Source organism: Perissodus microlepis, chromosome 20 (assembly GCF_051167445.1).
Source record: "Perissodus microlepis isolate ML-2025 ecotype Zambia chromosome 20, ASM5116744v1, whole genome shotgun sequence".
Taxonomy (NCBI): Eukaryota; Metazoa; Chordata; class Actinopteri; order Cichliformes; family Cichlidae; genus Perissodus; species Perissodus microlepis.
The window spans coordinates 23,674,479-23,690,403 of record NC_140480.1 but is presented as its reverse complement, the minus strand read 5'-3'; the positions used below and the strand labels follow the sequence as shown (position 1 = coordinate 23,690,403).

The window sequence follows — 15,925 nt, the reverse complement described above, 5'->3', positions numbered from 1 at the left end:
AGTGACTGTACAAGCCTTGAAATATGATCTCACAATATTAGCCCCGACTGTCCCTCCGTCTGGCTCTTTATCCACCAGGACTCCCCCCCTCCATGAGCTCTGATGTAGGCATGGATAAGCACGTCAGCACGGCTGGCAGTGATTTTCAGCCACAGGATCCAGGGATTTGGAGGGGTGGTGGGGGGAGAATCGACAATCTTTCTTTCCTCCAAACACATCCTGAACAAACAGGCCGAGGCCCCTGCCCAGGCCTCAACCCATACCATCAGTCGGACCTGAGGGAGAAACATTCCTCCATCCCGGAAAAGAGGAGTCACATCTACAGGAGTTCTGGGAATAGCAGAAGGCTAATGAAGTACAGGCTGGAGTTAGAGAGGAAGAGACTGCTGCAGTGTGTAACTAGCACAACTTCCAAGCAACGTCACAGAGAAGTTTACCAAACTAAAGCATAACTCAGTTGTAAACACTAAAGCGATACACCCATAGAAAAAATATTTCTACTAGCATTGCATTCAAAGCCTCACTTTTGCCATTTTTCCAACTTTAAAAACATGTAAGTAATGTAGTGAGATTTCATTGAAACCAAGCCAGCTCATGGGGGAGTTTCTTAAAGTGTTAGCATGTGCAGAGAAAAGACTCATGTATGTTTGAAAACATTTTTGCTGGGGAACAATCTAGACATTGTTATATATTAAATTACAGTACCTGTAAAGTTACAGAGGAAGGTCAAATCTGATTAAAAAAAAAAGTTACTTTTCTTCTGTAGCTTCTTTGTAGGACCTTACCATTTATAGAAATATATTTCTTTATGTGTGTATCTGAACAGAGGCTGTGAAGTGACCCTTCTAATACAACAAAACAGCGCTTCCATACCGCACCGCACACCCCACATGCAGTGACAGCATGCGCTCCAAGCACAACAAAAGCAGATGTTTTTCCCTCTTTTGAAAGCAACTCAGAGAGCTCATAAATACAGATGCACACACCAGATCTCACTGCACACAGATGTGATGGAATAAACTTTTCAGGTAAAAGGTCTCGCAGACCACACAGAGGCATAATGATGAAACCCAGCATTAAAAGCTCGAATTGCCAGAAAACACTCAGGTGTATTTGTCATTTCAGTACCAATAATTGGACTAATGAATTACTTTTTTTAGCTGCTCTAAAAAACACACACAGAAGCAAGTTGGGAATTTACAGTTGGACAAAGCTACGAGCTGGAACGCTGCTCTGGCCAGCAGACTGACAGTAATGCTCCTGACAGTTTGCAGCAGACAGTATATAGTCAACTGGAGTCTCATAAGCCTCGTGGCTGTCAACTACTGTAAGTTGTATCATTCAGAATGAGAGTTTTAGGATCTGACTGTCTTTATATATTTCAGACTGCCATTTGGCATCTAATGTTATCAGAACCAAGGGTATTAAATAGCTATACCCGAGAAAACAAGCACATTTTTCCTTTGTTTTGAAAACTACAACCATAGCCAATTGAGGATAATTAGCAACAGTAAAATTCCTATTAATACCGGAAAAGCAGCTTTTCATTTCTCTGCCAAGGAGAGAGCTGAGGCAGAGCCTTTTGATAACTAAGCTGAATTGGGTATTGCCTTGGTGGAGGACAATCTTCAAGTTCCTTTCTATTTGCATCAAGCTTGCTGATTACAGGTATGCAATCATTCATCAGGTGCCACTTAATGTCCACACAATAATGAAAAAAAAAAAAAAAAGTATACAGTAGCAAACTGAAACATACGCCACTGCCAGTATGATGAGTAATTTGATGGTTTGTACATGCCACTGAATGACTTGTTGCTTAAGGAAATCTAAAGTCAATATTACTCTCACGTAGTAACTAACAGTCCTGGTTCTGTCTGATCATCCATCCCTCATGTCAAGATTCAGCAACAACAAAAACAACAACTGAGCCACTGTCATTATCTTTCAGTGATGAATCATTAAGCTGTCCTCCAGCACTACGCTCAGCACCTGCCCTTGAAGACAGAGCTATGAAAGAGCACACAGTCGTGGCCAAGTAAGTGGGAGGGCCACGACACACCACAGGAATGCCCTTCAACGGAGCGGAGGGGGAACAATCCAACTCAGATGGATTCTGTACAGTAAGACTAAACATATTATGATAGCACATGCATACAATGATGCACAGAGAGGGCATGATCTGTTTTTAATTAGAATGGAGTCAAAGCTGGAAATGCAGACAACACTTTAAAAGTCAGTAATTTAAAGTGCAAACATTACTGCCGTCGTTATAAGAGGATCGTGTGAAATCATAAATGGAGTCCTGGAATACAGTGAATGATTCAAACTCATAGCAGCTCTCTTCCTCTCCTGTGTTTATCAAACACAGGCTTATGAGGGTTAGCAGCCAGGTGTATCCTCATTCAATGACAACACACACACTCACACATTAAAACAAGCACAGTTTACACTCTCCTATTACTCTTACCAGCTATTCAGCTCCAGCTCCAGCAGTGACTGGGTCTTCTCTGAATTACACTGCAAACACCACATGCTGGCCAGCACTTGTAAGAAGATGTACTCCAAACATTAGCAGATCTCCTCACCAGTCCCCAGTGCTCCCTAAAAGGCTCGTCTAAAAGACAGACACAACTCAAAACTGCCATCTGCTACAGCTTGTAGCTCTCTGCCACTTACAGACGTTTTCATTTCGTTGCCTTGTGATAGCAGTTTCCTATAGATGGTAGGCGTGCATGGTCAGTACTAAGTGGCAGTCTTTCTTCCCTCTGTCGTCAGTGCGCGGGGCTGGTAGGAGTATAAGGGGGGTGGAGGCTATGAGACAGGGGAGTGTGAGTTTCTGCCAGGGCCCGAGCGGTATGGAAGAGGGCGGGGTGCTGGGAAGGGGGTGTGAAAGTGTGGAGGCTCTGTAGCTGGGCAGGAAGAGAGAGAGATGGAGATGAAACACTTATCATGCGAGAAAGGGACACACATGACCAGAGAGGAGGCGACGTGGAAAAGAAAGTCATGTTTTTCAGGCACGCTATCAAAGTGTAAAGACATGAAAAGGAGAGACTGAGAGAGTGACAGCTGGGAATAAAAGATAAACCAATGCACTAAAAAAAAAAAAAAAAAGCCAGGAGGGAGGGTAAGAGAGTGGCAGCTGAGTTAAGTGCATATAGGTATAGTAGAAAAATAGGAGTGAGATGGAACAGAGAGAAATGGGTAAACAATAAAGTATGAGGTGACTTAAAGAAAAAAAAGAGAGTGGTTGAAGGAAACAGGGTTTGGAGTGTTTGAATGTCAGGATCTTTTGTTAGCTCTTTTTACACAAAAGGAAAAGGACTGACTTGGTAGCGACTGCAAATAAAAGAGAGCGCCTCTATTAATAGAGCCTTTCAGGGCTGAGCAGTGACTGTTAAGATGTGCACTAAGAAAAGGGCTACAGATTCGGTGTCTTTCGCTGCAGAAAATCACAACAGATACACAATAGAAGCTGTCTATCTTTATGTCTTCAATTTTCACTCGCCTTGAAACAAACACTGCTTCATAGATAGTGTTACACACTGTGTAAAATTCCCCTCGTACTGCACCATCAGCGCAAACCTCACCAAGCCCCAAACACACACACTGTGATGGTGTCTTGTCTCTGGACTTCACAGTGTTGTTGAGACAGGGCAGAGACTAATCACCCCTCTGAGAAAAGGGGGTTGGAGTAAACTGCCCCCAAGCCAAAGGTATTTTCTATCTAATGACAACAGGCACAGGAAACAGAGGAGAATGACTCCCACATGGAGCCAGTTTACAGGGACACCAATCATCCACAGAGGCGTCCACACCAGTCTGTAAAAGAGAGGGATCCTGAATTCTTCTAATTACAGACCCGAACCCCTAAAATGATCACCTTGTCCGAACTGTTTTCATCTGAGGCTTCAAATGAAAGATGCAGAATGAGAGACAAAAGCATAAGAAAGGGTTACTTAAGGAGAAAAAGCAAGTGTATCTCAACATGTGTCATGGATCACAGCTGGGGAGACTTACTTGCAACGTGTGACTCAGTCACAATGAGTATGTGCAGAAAGGCAAGCAGACAGACAGTAACCGGCCAACTGGTCTATTTCAGTTTGAGACCTTGACCCGTACTGTGGCGGCTACAGCTGCTAATGCCTTATGGAGCTGCAAGATAGTTGACTCAACTTACAGAACTCACCTATCACGCAAACACACCATAAACAAAAATGGGAACAAAAGCAATAATAAATCTGTAATAAATCTGACATCCTCATTACTCAATCATTTTGTTACACTTCACCCAAGACACAAACACAGATGCAGGCATTTAGTTTGGAAATATGTGCATGATTTTAGATATTTGCCCCAGCAGATGCTTTGTTTTCTCTTCCCCCCACAGTGGACCACAGGGAGCCGCTAACTAGAGTTTATTTGTTTTTGACTGCGATATGAAGTAATATTGTGGTCTCATTTTGAAGGCGAGCGCACGATGCGTATCAACCTCAAGTATATCATGACTGTTTCATCATGGGGCACAGGGGTAACGTCAGTTTAGGCATCAAGGAGGGTTATGCTGAAATGATCTAATTAGAGGTATTCCAGGTAAAACTGGGCTGTAAAAGTTTTCACAAACCTAGCTGTCCTGTGTAATGTTCCCTGTCTGCCTGCCTCCACGTCTCTCTCCTCCTCTAGTGTTACAACCCAGTCTAGTCGTCCCGTCTGGTGAAGGCCCACTCCATCTCCCGAGCCCTGGCTGCACAACGCTTTGCTCCAAAATGATGTCATTGAGAATTCCAAGCAGAGGCCCACTCTCCGCTCATAAAACTGTATTTCTTCAACTCAATACATATGGTCTCTCTGCATTTCAGCTCCTACTCTATCACTCTCCTCCAAATCCAAACCCTCCCTTCTTTTCCTTCCCTTTCTTGTCTCAGAGTAAAAAGAAAGCTAACTACAGAAAACAGGGGACCAGTCCCAACAGGCCCCAAGCGGTCAACATACCTACAGCTTTATCAAATGCTTCCCACAGATGTAGTACCTGAGTATCAGGCAAAGAAAAAACACGGACTTTCCAACTGCAAAGAGAATGAAAAAAGGCAGAGCAGAAGAAAAGAAAGCAAAAGAAACGACAGGGGGCGAAAGTGATAGCTTCCTGGAAACTTGGTCACAAGTTTGGCAGACGGTGCTCTGTCTACATGACATCATGCATCGTTACTCATTATCTGCTTTTGCTGGATGCTGAGCGACTGAGACCTGCGCTAAGAAATGGAAAATAAAATGAAAACTCAGCCTTCGCCTGGTCTGGAAACAATTAGAACAGGCTGATGTCATAGTTTGATACAACAGCATACTAAATGAGATGTAGTGGCCTGGGATAGTTTTGTGAACACAGAGAACTTTGTATAGGGGGCAAAAAAACCCAAAAACAAAACAAGAAACACATCATTCCTCTGTAAATTCTCAGGAACAAAGAATTTCTGTGCATAAGGAGGGTCTGGCAGCAGATGTTTAAATAGAGCTGAAATAGAAGTAATTAAAGGATATGCAGACTCTGTTCATCACATCCTGGCAGCAAAGCTGGAGCAGATGTGTTGCCTGTGGGATCCTATGGGAATGATCAAAGATCATCAGTGGCAAGTGATGTCTGTGAGGCTTTTCTTTTTCCCTTTTTGCATATTGTTGCAGTAATACATCCAGATGCAAACAAAAACTGAAGGTTTTGGGAGAGATGACTTTTTAATTTACCATATCCTTTCCTCTAACTATAAGTACATTGTGAGATTCTTTTTGAACTCTGACTGAAAATTGTCTGGCGACAGGCTGACCAGTTGCAAGAGTAAACAAAATCCTGGTGAAAAAGCAGGCTTTCTTCATTATTCTTCGAAGGTTTAGTGGGACATTTTTCCAAAATATTCACTTCCTTGTTTATTTACATGAGAATATTCATACCACTTTACCTTAGATTATCATTAAGGATGGATGCAGGGAGGAACAGTTAGCTAGGAGGTCACGATGCACAGCCAGTAAATGCTCCAACAGATTGCTTAGCCTTAATCCACGAACAACTGAATGAATGCATGAGTTTAAATATGTAAAAAATGAAGCAGTGCAGGCAGGTAATTTTTAAAGCATGAGCCAGAAGTTTAGGATCCATTTCTGCTGCATGCAGTTTCATGCTACGCTCCTGCCTATAGCATCAGATGTGGGCAAAGATGATAGTGGTTTCAAAAAAAATATTTCAACAGAGTGGCTTTTTCCAAAAATGTACTGATCTAAATTACAAATGTGCCAGCATGCTGAGAACAATTTAATGACTTTGGGCCTGCTCGTACAAGGAAAGAAGGTCTAAGGTTTACTTCTTCTTGGTTAGAGTTTTTCTTTGGTCTCTTTGTGTTTGTGTGGGTGTCCTCTGGTTTCTTCTTACACTTTAAAGACATGCAGGTCAGGTGGAGTTTCTAGCTTTGAAATATGAATGGAGGAAACTTGTGATCAGCAGTCGGGCACAGGTCACAAGACGACACTGATAACTAAAACAAATCTTTACTATACAAAACCAGCCACATGCTTTTGTACTCTTTGTGTCTGCATTAAAATAAAATCGGGGTACTGTATTTCTCCAAAGCTCTTAACGTTAGCTCCACCCATCAGGGACACATACTACAGCACAGTTCTCCCCTGCTAAAAATAGACCCATGTGAGGTGACACGCTCTGGTAAACACTCAGAGTGAGACAAAGCTGTGAAGAACAAGAGAAAGAATACACATCAGGAGAATGGCCAATGAATGCCCTGCTGATATCATCTCATTATCTGTTTCTTTGTAGTGCATTGATGTGCAGCGTTTTTTAGTGACACCGTGAAATCTTGAGGTCAACTGGAAAACAGAGTGGTACTCAGAGCAGCCATGACTGTAAATGTGACATAAGCCACAGCGGGTATAAATACTCATGGCGGTCGTGATGACCGCAGGAGCACAGCACTGCCACCAGAACGATAAAACAGACCCGACAGAGGCTTTGCAATGATTGGACCCAGTCCACAATGGGCTCTCAGAGTGACATCGCCACCCACTGGTTAGATGTGATACTATATGTTCCCTTAAAGATGCACATTAGGTCTGGGGGCAGATATGCGGTTGATGATGTCATTCAGGACAACTGGGGTCCAGACATGTTTGTCACAGCTGCATATCAGGAGGGTTGCTGGGTTATTCAAAGGCACCAGGATGTAACGAACCAGCTTTTTCGGGTGGGGAGGGGTTTGTGCAATAATCTATTTGAGGCAGCAGCAGAGTCCCCACCTGTCTCAAGTCACACAGTCTGCGGTTTAAATGCATTGCAGGTCAGGAAAATGTGGCACAGGAAAGATGAGTTTGTGGCATGCTGCAAGGCCCCACAGCGAAGACGTCTTACATATGTAACCTATATCTTATATAGACTTCTAAATATATTCAAAGCTTTTTCCCTTTCTTTGAATCACATTTTAAGAATGTATAAAGTTGTCCAGTGCCGTGTAAGCAACTTTGGCTTAACTGATTGGCTAAACATCTTCAACAAATATCAGAAAATATTTATAATATCGTGTCCAACCTTCCTAAAACATCTGTCTTCCTAACAGCACCATGCTGGCCAATCAGTCTTCAAACAGACTCCTGATTTATTGCCAAACACTATCAAAATCACATCCTGGTGCTACACAGATTCCAGAAATGATTCTGTGGAGCCATCTATCAATATTATCTTAGATTTTTTTTTTTTAAATAGATAAATATAATCCATCATTTGACATAAACCAAACGTGTTCCTAAAATAACTACTTGTGCATGCACTTTTGAGCATACATGTGTATCTCTCAATGCAATCATTTTGGAGCCATGAGCTAAGTCCCATCATTGAACTGGGTAAATTGACTTCAAGGCTTACAATGATAATAATTGCTGTTTCAATCAGATTCCATTCATTGCCGACAGCAACAGAGATCTGATTAAATAGCTGACGATCATTCCAATCTCTCACAAGATTTCATTAGCAGTCAAGCAAGAAATGATGTTGTGGCTTAGAGGTGATTGTAGTATAATTAAGTGTCTAGTGAAGACACATGCTAATTGCATGGAAGGTTTTGAATCAGTCTCTTTTCAAATGTACGATTCAGCATCAATAAAGAAAAACTGTTTATTTAAAATTGTCTACATAAGTTGCTTATTTTATGCAGAAGATGATTGAGATTGAAGAGATACAGATACAGTGAGGAGATGCAGATTGAAATCTCTGCATTCCTATAAAACTCAGACTGCTTACATTCCACGAAAATTCACCTCTTCGCGCACAGCTGTCTAATAGCTTTACCACAGCTTGCCTCACTTTGTTTTCCTACAGCCCTGAACTCCCCAGTCAAGACTCCAGTTTCTTGCCATGCTTTGCTGCCCTTCACAAAAGCAAAGCAAACTGCGCCTCCATGGCACCCGAAGCCCACAGCATAAACACTACGACTAAGCCTCGAGGTGCCCTGAGGAGCTCCTTCCCACTCAGCCATATACACTGGCACAAGCCATTGTTTGCATTGGCACATCATGTAAAGGCGGCTTCTCTCATGTCTGCTTCTTTACGCCTTTCAGATTCTGCTCCACTTGGAAGTGAAAGCGTAAAATGTATTTCATTTTAATGCCCCTCATTAGGCTGACAGGGAAGGAATCATTCAGGAAACCCAATGTTATTTCAGGAGAAAAAAGAAAGCCGGAGAACTGAATACAGATGTGGGGAAATGAAGGCAGCTAAGAGTATCTACACTGTATCTAGTGTGCAAATACTGTGAATAAGCTTCAATCAAGTCATGCCACAGCTCTTACTCGAAAGATTAATGCATTTTCAAGCTTAGCTCCATTCTAATCAACCTAGCCACAGCACTGACAAGAGAAATTTAGCAAAACAATAAAAAAAAAAAAAACACAGATCAAACAACAAGAAATATTTGTTAATGCCCTGGGGGAAAAGAAAAATATCTAAATGTATTTGCTAGTACAAGTTCACTGAGTGCAAACGTCTTGCATTGATCGTTTTAGTCTCTAAGAGGCAGGAGGTTTGAGCAGTACTGAAAGGACTGCTGTATCAGGATCCCAGCTGTCAAAGGAAATCCTGACTGTTAACTTTTTCTTTTTCCCCTTTTTTCAAAAACTTTGCACATCTAAGCAGAAACACCAGATCAGCCACAGAATTAACATGATTGGTTTACATGTTATGAGAGCTTTTCCCTGCCGTAATGAAAACTTAATCAGTCGTATTTAAATATTAATTAAAAGCCACAGCTGAAAGCACCTCAACAATGGGAGCAGAATTAAAAAAGAAATAATTCATGATCCCCACCTGTCCTCTTTATAGATTCGTATAGACACACATGTCAAAGTTTTCATATCTTGACAATGAGCCTAAGGTTCAAAAGTTATAAAAGTTGAAAAATGACTAAGTGGCCATGATTCTTTTTTTTCCCCCCAGAGCCACAGACAACCAGGAAGCAATCAATCACAGAACAAAAGCACAGAGATAACGCATCCTCGATCTACGTTCCTTTTCCTCACAAACGTAAAAAGGAAGCTGAGAAAACCTTTTGTGCAGGTCACGAGAGTGCTGAGAAATGGATTCATGTTGACATATTCCACAGTGGAACAAGATATCCTGAATGTGCAAGTTCCATTCATACCACATTTCCACAAGACCCGGTGGGTGCATGTCAGCAGATCTTATGCTTCTACATATACTCCATTCAGGCAGTCTGGCTGGGACACGAGGCCCGGCTTTTACATAGCGATAGAGATTTTTTGAGAGGAGCAGTTATGCAGCACCGTGTTTATTGTTTCATTTCTCTAAATGCCTCCTGTAACCTCCGCTTGAGATGGTGCCAAAGGATTTTACAAGAAAAGGAGGTCACACATGGGCGCAACTATGGATTAAATTTGCCATCTCAGTGACAAACTACCTGACACTGACAGTGGTTAATGGTGTTTGGGTTCCATTTAATTTGCACACAATCAAAGCATATTTGACAGCTACGAACTCACATTGGAAGTCAATAACAACCAGTCCTTTAGGAGTAAGACACAGAAGAGACAGCCAGCCGTGTCGTGCATGACCACAATGCTTGGAACAGACAAATTCCCGTCATTTTAAAGGAAAAGGTTTATTTTAAAACAAAATTGTAAATTTGGATTTTTAGTCCATAAAGCTTTCAGTCTTATTGACTCAAAATATGTCTCTGTAGGCTTCAGGGTATATCGATCTGTAACCCGTCAATTACTTATTAGAAGCCCCTGGTTGGTTTTCTGAGCCCACAGGACAAAACGCTAACCTTTAATGGAGTTGGCTCTTTTTATCAAATATGACAATAATGTCAAGACACGTTAGCTCGTCAGCATTAGAAATAAAGATACCAGATGTTTTTGTTTTGTTTTTTTTAACCTTGAGTCATTCTTTTTTCCATGATGCATGTTTCCAAGATAAACAGGTTTGGACAAGGGTGTAGAAATATAAGAAGGCAGAAAGGATGTTTCTCTATCTCAAGTTCTTTTTGGAATCCTTCTTTTTTTCCTTGAGAACTCAAGGGTGTAACTAGAAGACTGAAGTGTCTCGACATGCTGGTTTGGTGTTCTTTTTATTGAATAAAGAACAGACTAATTCTGTCAGACAAATTTTAATCAGCTGAACTTCCTTATAGCCTCCAGGGTCAATAACAAGCAGGAGGCTGTATCAGTGGAAAGTAATTCTCACACCCACATGGATCTGGGATTGACATAAAAATCAACATGGTCCAGAGGAGAATGTTTTCTCTTTTGGTGGAGTTCATTTCCCTTTTTTTATTTAAAAATAATAATAATAAAAAAACTTTGGCCAATATATGGGAAAAAATGAATATTTAGGCTACAGCAAAGAGAAGCAGACAGAATTTTGCACGTGTAAAACTGACAAACTTATTTCCAGGTCTGGAGCCACGTGTCTATGTCACATAGGGCTGCCACAAACGATTATTTTGATAGTCGACTAGTCACCGATTATTTTTGCGATTAGTCGACTAATCAGATCATCATCCATTGTACGTAAAACGTACAGCTTATTGCACCAGCAGCATCTGCTCTTATATAACTATCATTAGCTTACAGCTGTAAGTGTTTAAGGTTTGTGCTAACTAAAAATAAAGGCAAGATGATAGTTTATTAAATTTTAATGAAATCTGCAGATTGTTTCGGTGAAGTTTAATAAACTCCTTGCTATCTAAAATATAACAGGACACCGGAGTAAATTCTCCAGCATCTCACACTTCTGATAATCAGCTGTCTCCTTGACGTTTATTCAGCTGTGTAAAAACTATAACTTTAATCTCAGCCAAACCGATTTACTCAGGAACAAATAAAATACTAAAAAAAAGCCAAACAATAACATTTTGAAGTTATCTAAGTGACTCATATATGTTTAACCTGAGTAGCGAAAGACGGCGGTGGGTTTGAAAACGATTTGCCGGGAGTCCGGTGTTCTCACGGCTCTAGTGAGCCTTGCTCCCGGCTAACTATCGAGCTAGTGGGTAACAGACGTCTCCGAAAACGTCGGAGCGCTTTTGAAAATATGTGGTGTCTTGATAAACTGAGCAGATATTTGAGGTTTACACAGTTACATTCTCGCCTGAAAATATATTAAACGTTTATTTTGTGACCCAGAAAGAATAATAAGAGCAATATTAAAACTAACTAGTTGCCGCCATTGTTGGAAACTGAGCTGGGCTGCGCTATGAATTCTGGGACAGAGCTACTTCTTCTTCGGGGTTTAACGGGAGCTGGCATCCTTGTACATGCAGTGCTGCCATCTTCTGTTTCAGTCCGTTATTACACTCTTAAATCCTACTACTTATTGACTATGTGCACGTTAGCATATGGTACTTCCGGTGCGGAAACTCCTGTGGGGAGCTTTGTTTCCGGTGTCCTATTCGCGCCTGGTTTACGGTCCAAAACAAGTTAAGCAAATGAATGAATCAAGCGGCGATTTACATTTCTATAGATGTCTTGGGCATTTACCCAATATATCTGTAAATGATGTTCATCGACTTGTCGATATTTTTCCCCTGCGCCTCAGAGCAAAAGAGAAAAGGGATTCAAATGTTATATTTCTCAGCTGTCCCTCGTTTATCGCGGGTGTTATGTTCTAAAAATAACCAGCGATAGGTGAAATCAAGTAGCCAATTTTATTTTTTGACGGTGCAAAACGTTTCGTGGACATACAGTACTGCACTTCAGAGTCACACTGCTAGCGATCGATGCAGCGATTCTGTACTGTACAGGAGAGACGTCACGGAGGAGATCGTCTGCAGCGATCAGGACGCAGGACACAATGTGACGTAAAAAAAAAAGCATGCAAACTTGCACTAAAAAAATCCACGAAACAGCGAGGTGAAAGGTGAACCGCGTTATAGCGAGGGACCGAAGGTAAGTCACAACATACCCTTCGTAAATACTAATGTATAGAAACCGTTACCAGTAATCATTCATTTTGTGTGTGGCTTTTTTCACGGTTTGTTAACATGCTGTGTAGGTGTGTACTTAACTAGCTGATATCGACATAACGGGGAAACATCTGGTTTGACAATTCTTCACCTGTAGTTTGAATGCTGAACATTTGCCTGTTTAAATCATAAGACCAGTCACTATACAGAGATGTGCTTCTGAATGTGGATGATGTGTCTTCTGCATGCAGTGATGCAGTTCTGCTTGTGTTGAGTGACGTAAACAACTGATCGATCTAAACGCTTTAAACGTCAAAATTGATCATTAGATTTTTTATGACACAACAGCGGTGAGTGTTCCCACCTTCTCCTCTTTGTAACTTAACGCGATCTTTCCGTTTTCGAGTTTTGGACATGATTTTGGAGTATATTTTCGCAGTAGCATTGACCGCAAAGTAAAGCTACCGGAAATGCACAACCCCACATCCGGTCTCAAACCAGGAAGTTAGCATTGTCTCGTGCACATAGTCAATCGACCCTGTGCACGAGAAAATGCTAACTTCCTGGTTTGAGACCGGATGTGGGGTTGTACATTTCCGGTAGCTTTACTTTGCGGTCAATCGCTACTGCGAAAATATACTCCAAAATCATGTCCAAAACTCGAAAACGGAAAGATCGCGTTAAGTTACAAAGAGCAGAAGGTGGGAACACTCACCGCTGTTGTGTCATAAAAAATCTAATGATCAATTTTGACGTTTAAAGAGTTTAGATCGATCAGTTGTTTACATCACTCTTCTGCAGCAGAAGACACATTGTCCACATTCAGAAGCACATCTCTGTATAGTGACTGGTCTTATGATTTAAACAGGCAAATGTTCAGCATTCAAACTACAGGTGAAGAATAGTCAAACCAGATGTTTCCCCTTATGTCGATATCAGCTAGTCAAATACACACCTACACAGCATGTTAACAAACCGTGAAAAAAGCCACACAAAAAATGAATGATTGTTGGTAAGGGTTTCTATACATTAGTATTTACGAAGGGTATGTTGTGACTTACCTTCAAAATTACAGTGGTCCCTCGCTAATAACGCGGTTCACCTTTCACCTTGTTGTTTCACAGATTTTTTTAGTGCAAGTTTGCACGTTTTTTTACGTCACATTGTGTCCTGCGTCCTGATCGCTGCAGACGATCTCCTCCGTGACGTCTCTCCTGTACAGTACAGAATCGCTGCATCGATCGCTAGCAGTGTGACTCTGAAGTGCAGTACTGTATGTCCACGAAACGTTTTGCACCGTCAAAAAATAAAATTGGCTACTTGATTTCACCTATCGCTGGTTATTTTTAGAACATAACACCCGCGATAAACGAGGGACAGCTGAGAAATATAACATTTGAATCCCTTTTCTCTTTTGCTCTGAGGCGCGGGAAAAAATATCGACAAGTCGATGAACATCATTTACAGATATATTGGGTAAATGCCCAAGACATCTATAGAAATGTAAATCGCCGCTTGATTCATTCATTTGCTTAACTTGTTTTGGACCGTAAACAGGGCGTGAATAGGACACCGGAAACAAAGCTCCCCACAGGAGTTTCCGCACCGGAAGTAGCATATGCTAACGTGCACATAGTCAATTCCTGCGTCTTTTGGGATCTTACAAAGCTTCAAACGACGTGTCGACTATTAAATCAGTCGTCGACGATTTTGATAGTCGACGTAATCGTGACTAGTCGACTAATCGTGGCAGCCTTAATGTCACACTCAGGGTAATAAAACACATCATACAGGAGCTTTTATGACAAGTTAGGTCATGTTGGTGTATTAAATTTGACAATTTTCTACAATTCCAGTAACTGGAGTGACTGTTGATTCAGATTCATTTGGTAGACTTCAAGTATAAAGTGCTTTGTTGAAACTTTGAGCACAGTTTAGGTAACTACACAGAAATGCAGACACTGTGACGGCTTTCATTATACTGAAGGGAACTGTCAATGTCAGCTTTCGGTGTACTTTGTCATTCCTGCTGTTCAACAAATCCACTGTGTAAAATAAGGTCAACCCCCTCACTTAAACTTTGAGTAAACTGTTCAGCCTACTACAACAATCCTGCAGTAACAGCTGAGAGGAGCCATTCCAGAGGGAGGGACATAACATCCTCAAACCAGCCATGATAACAGGATGAGATACTTCTATAATCTGTTTACGTGTTTGGAGCGGAGCACTTACAGCTCAGTCTTAATGCTTTGAGTTCCACAGGAGGGCCACTGCGAGTGTGACGGGTCATATTGTTGTCGGCTAAACCTTTTGTTCAAGTACATAAACATCTGGCCAACATAAGGTAAATTCTTCCACAAGATGTGTTTCTGCTTCATGTTAAAAAAAGAAGAAGAAGAAATGCTTTGCTTTCATATTTTAATGGTTTCCCATGTGGACAAGAATAATGAATAGCATTTTTAGAAAAGCCAGTTCACCATTTTTTGAAATTAGCGTGCATTCGATGATGAAACACCAAGAAATTCTGTGTAATAAAAAGCCATTGAGATTCATAGCAGCTGTGCCATGCCTAATTGTCCCAGAAGGGAATTTTGAATTTTATCTGCTATACAATAAGTCAGCGGCATCCTGTCAGGGGACAGAATGATAACAATACATGTGACGTGAAAGCATGTAAACACAGGACAGGGATATAAATGGACTGAGGGAAGACTGAGAGGAAGGTTTGAGTTGCGTGCGATGTAGGGAAAATGCAAAGTCTGCATACACGGAGTACAGTGCAGCTCTGTTTTGAATAAGACTGAGGGAGGGACACGCAGTGTCACGGTCAGTGCATCTAATAGGTTCTAATGAGGTCCTCACCAAAGCATCCATTCTGTTAAGAGGACTAACAAGAAGATGTGCGAGTGGACAAAGCGCACAGGCCCCTCGCAAACACATGGAAAAAACAGAACGGCAGCCGCCTATAGGTTGAAAATACATCAACAGGATGTGCCTTATGAAGGAGACAATCAGCAGGAATGTGCTGAGACTCAGCCTGGTGAGAAAAAGTCTTCACTAGTAAAAAGGTGGAAATCAGAAAGATGGCAAACAGATGGCAAATCCTTTTAAAAAAAAAAAAAAAATATCACGAATCTTAAAGAGGTTGAATTTGCACTTTGTAAATAAGACACCAAGTAAGAAGAGAGTAAAGTGCATTAGAGTACCGCCAAACTACAGTGCAGCAGCTACAGCTCTATTTCATATACTCTCCATACATATAGAGCTTAAATGTCTGCATAAATGAATTATTACAGTTCAGTTTCATACAGCCCGATATTATATCTGCACATACCAGTAGCTTGTTTTAACAGAACAATCGTCCGTGATACACCCCCCCCCCCCCCCCCCAAAAAAAACCTAACAAACAAACAAACAATTCTCACAAATAGATTTTCAATCGTTTAAATATTTTTTAAACA

The 15,925-nt window shown here is 41.3% G+C and overlaps 1 protein-coding gene across 6 annotated transcripts in view; it reads right to left on the bottom strand.

Annotated features, from left to right (window-relative positions):
* Nucleotides 1–15,925, bottom strand: part of LOC146364572 (IQ motif and SEC7 domain-containing protein 1-like) — a 98,780-nt gene that overhangs the window by 19,121 nt on the left and 63,734 nt on the right. The window contains exon 1 of one of the 6 annotated variants that reach the window (XM_084917418.1): nt 2,468–2,729. The exons of the other annotated variants lie outside the window; for them this stretch is intronic. Coding sequence (XP_084773544.1) covers nt 2,468–2,532 — 65 coding nt within the window. The 5' untranslated portion in view covers nt 2,533–2,729. Of the gene's footprint in view, nt 1–2,467; nt 2,730–15,925 lie in introns of those variants that run through there. 6 annotated transcript variants of the gene reach the window in all.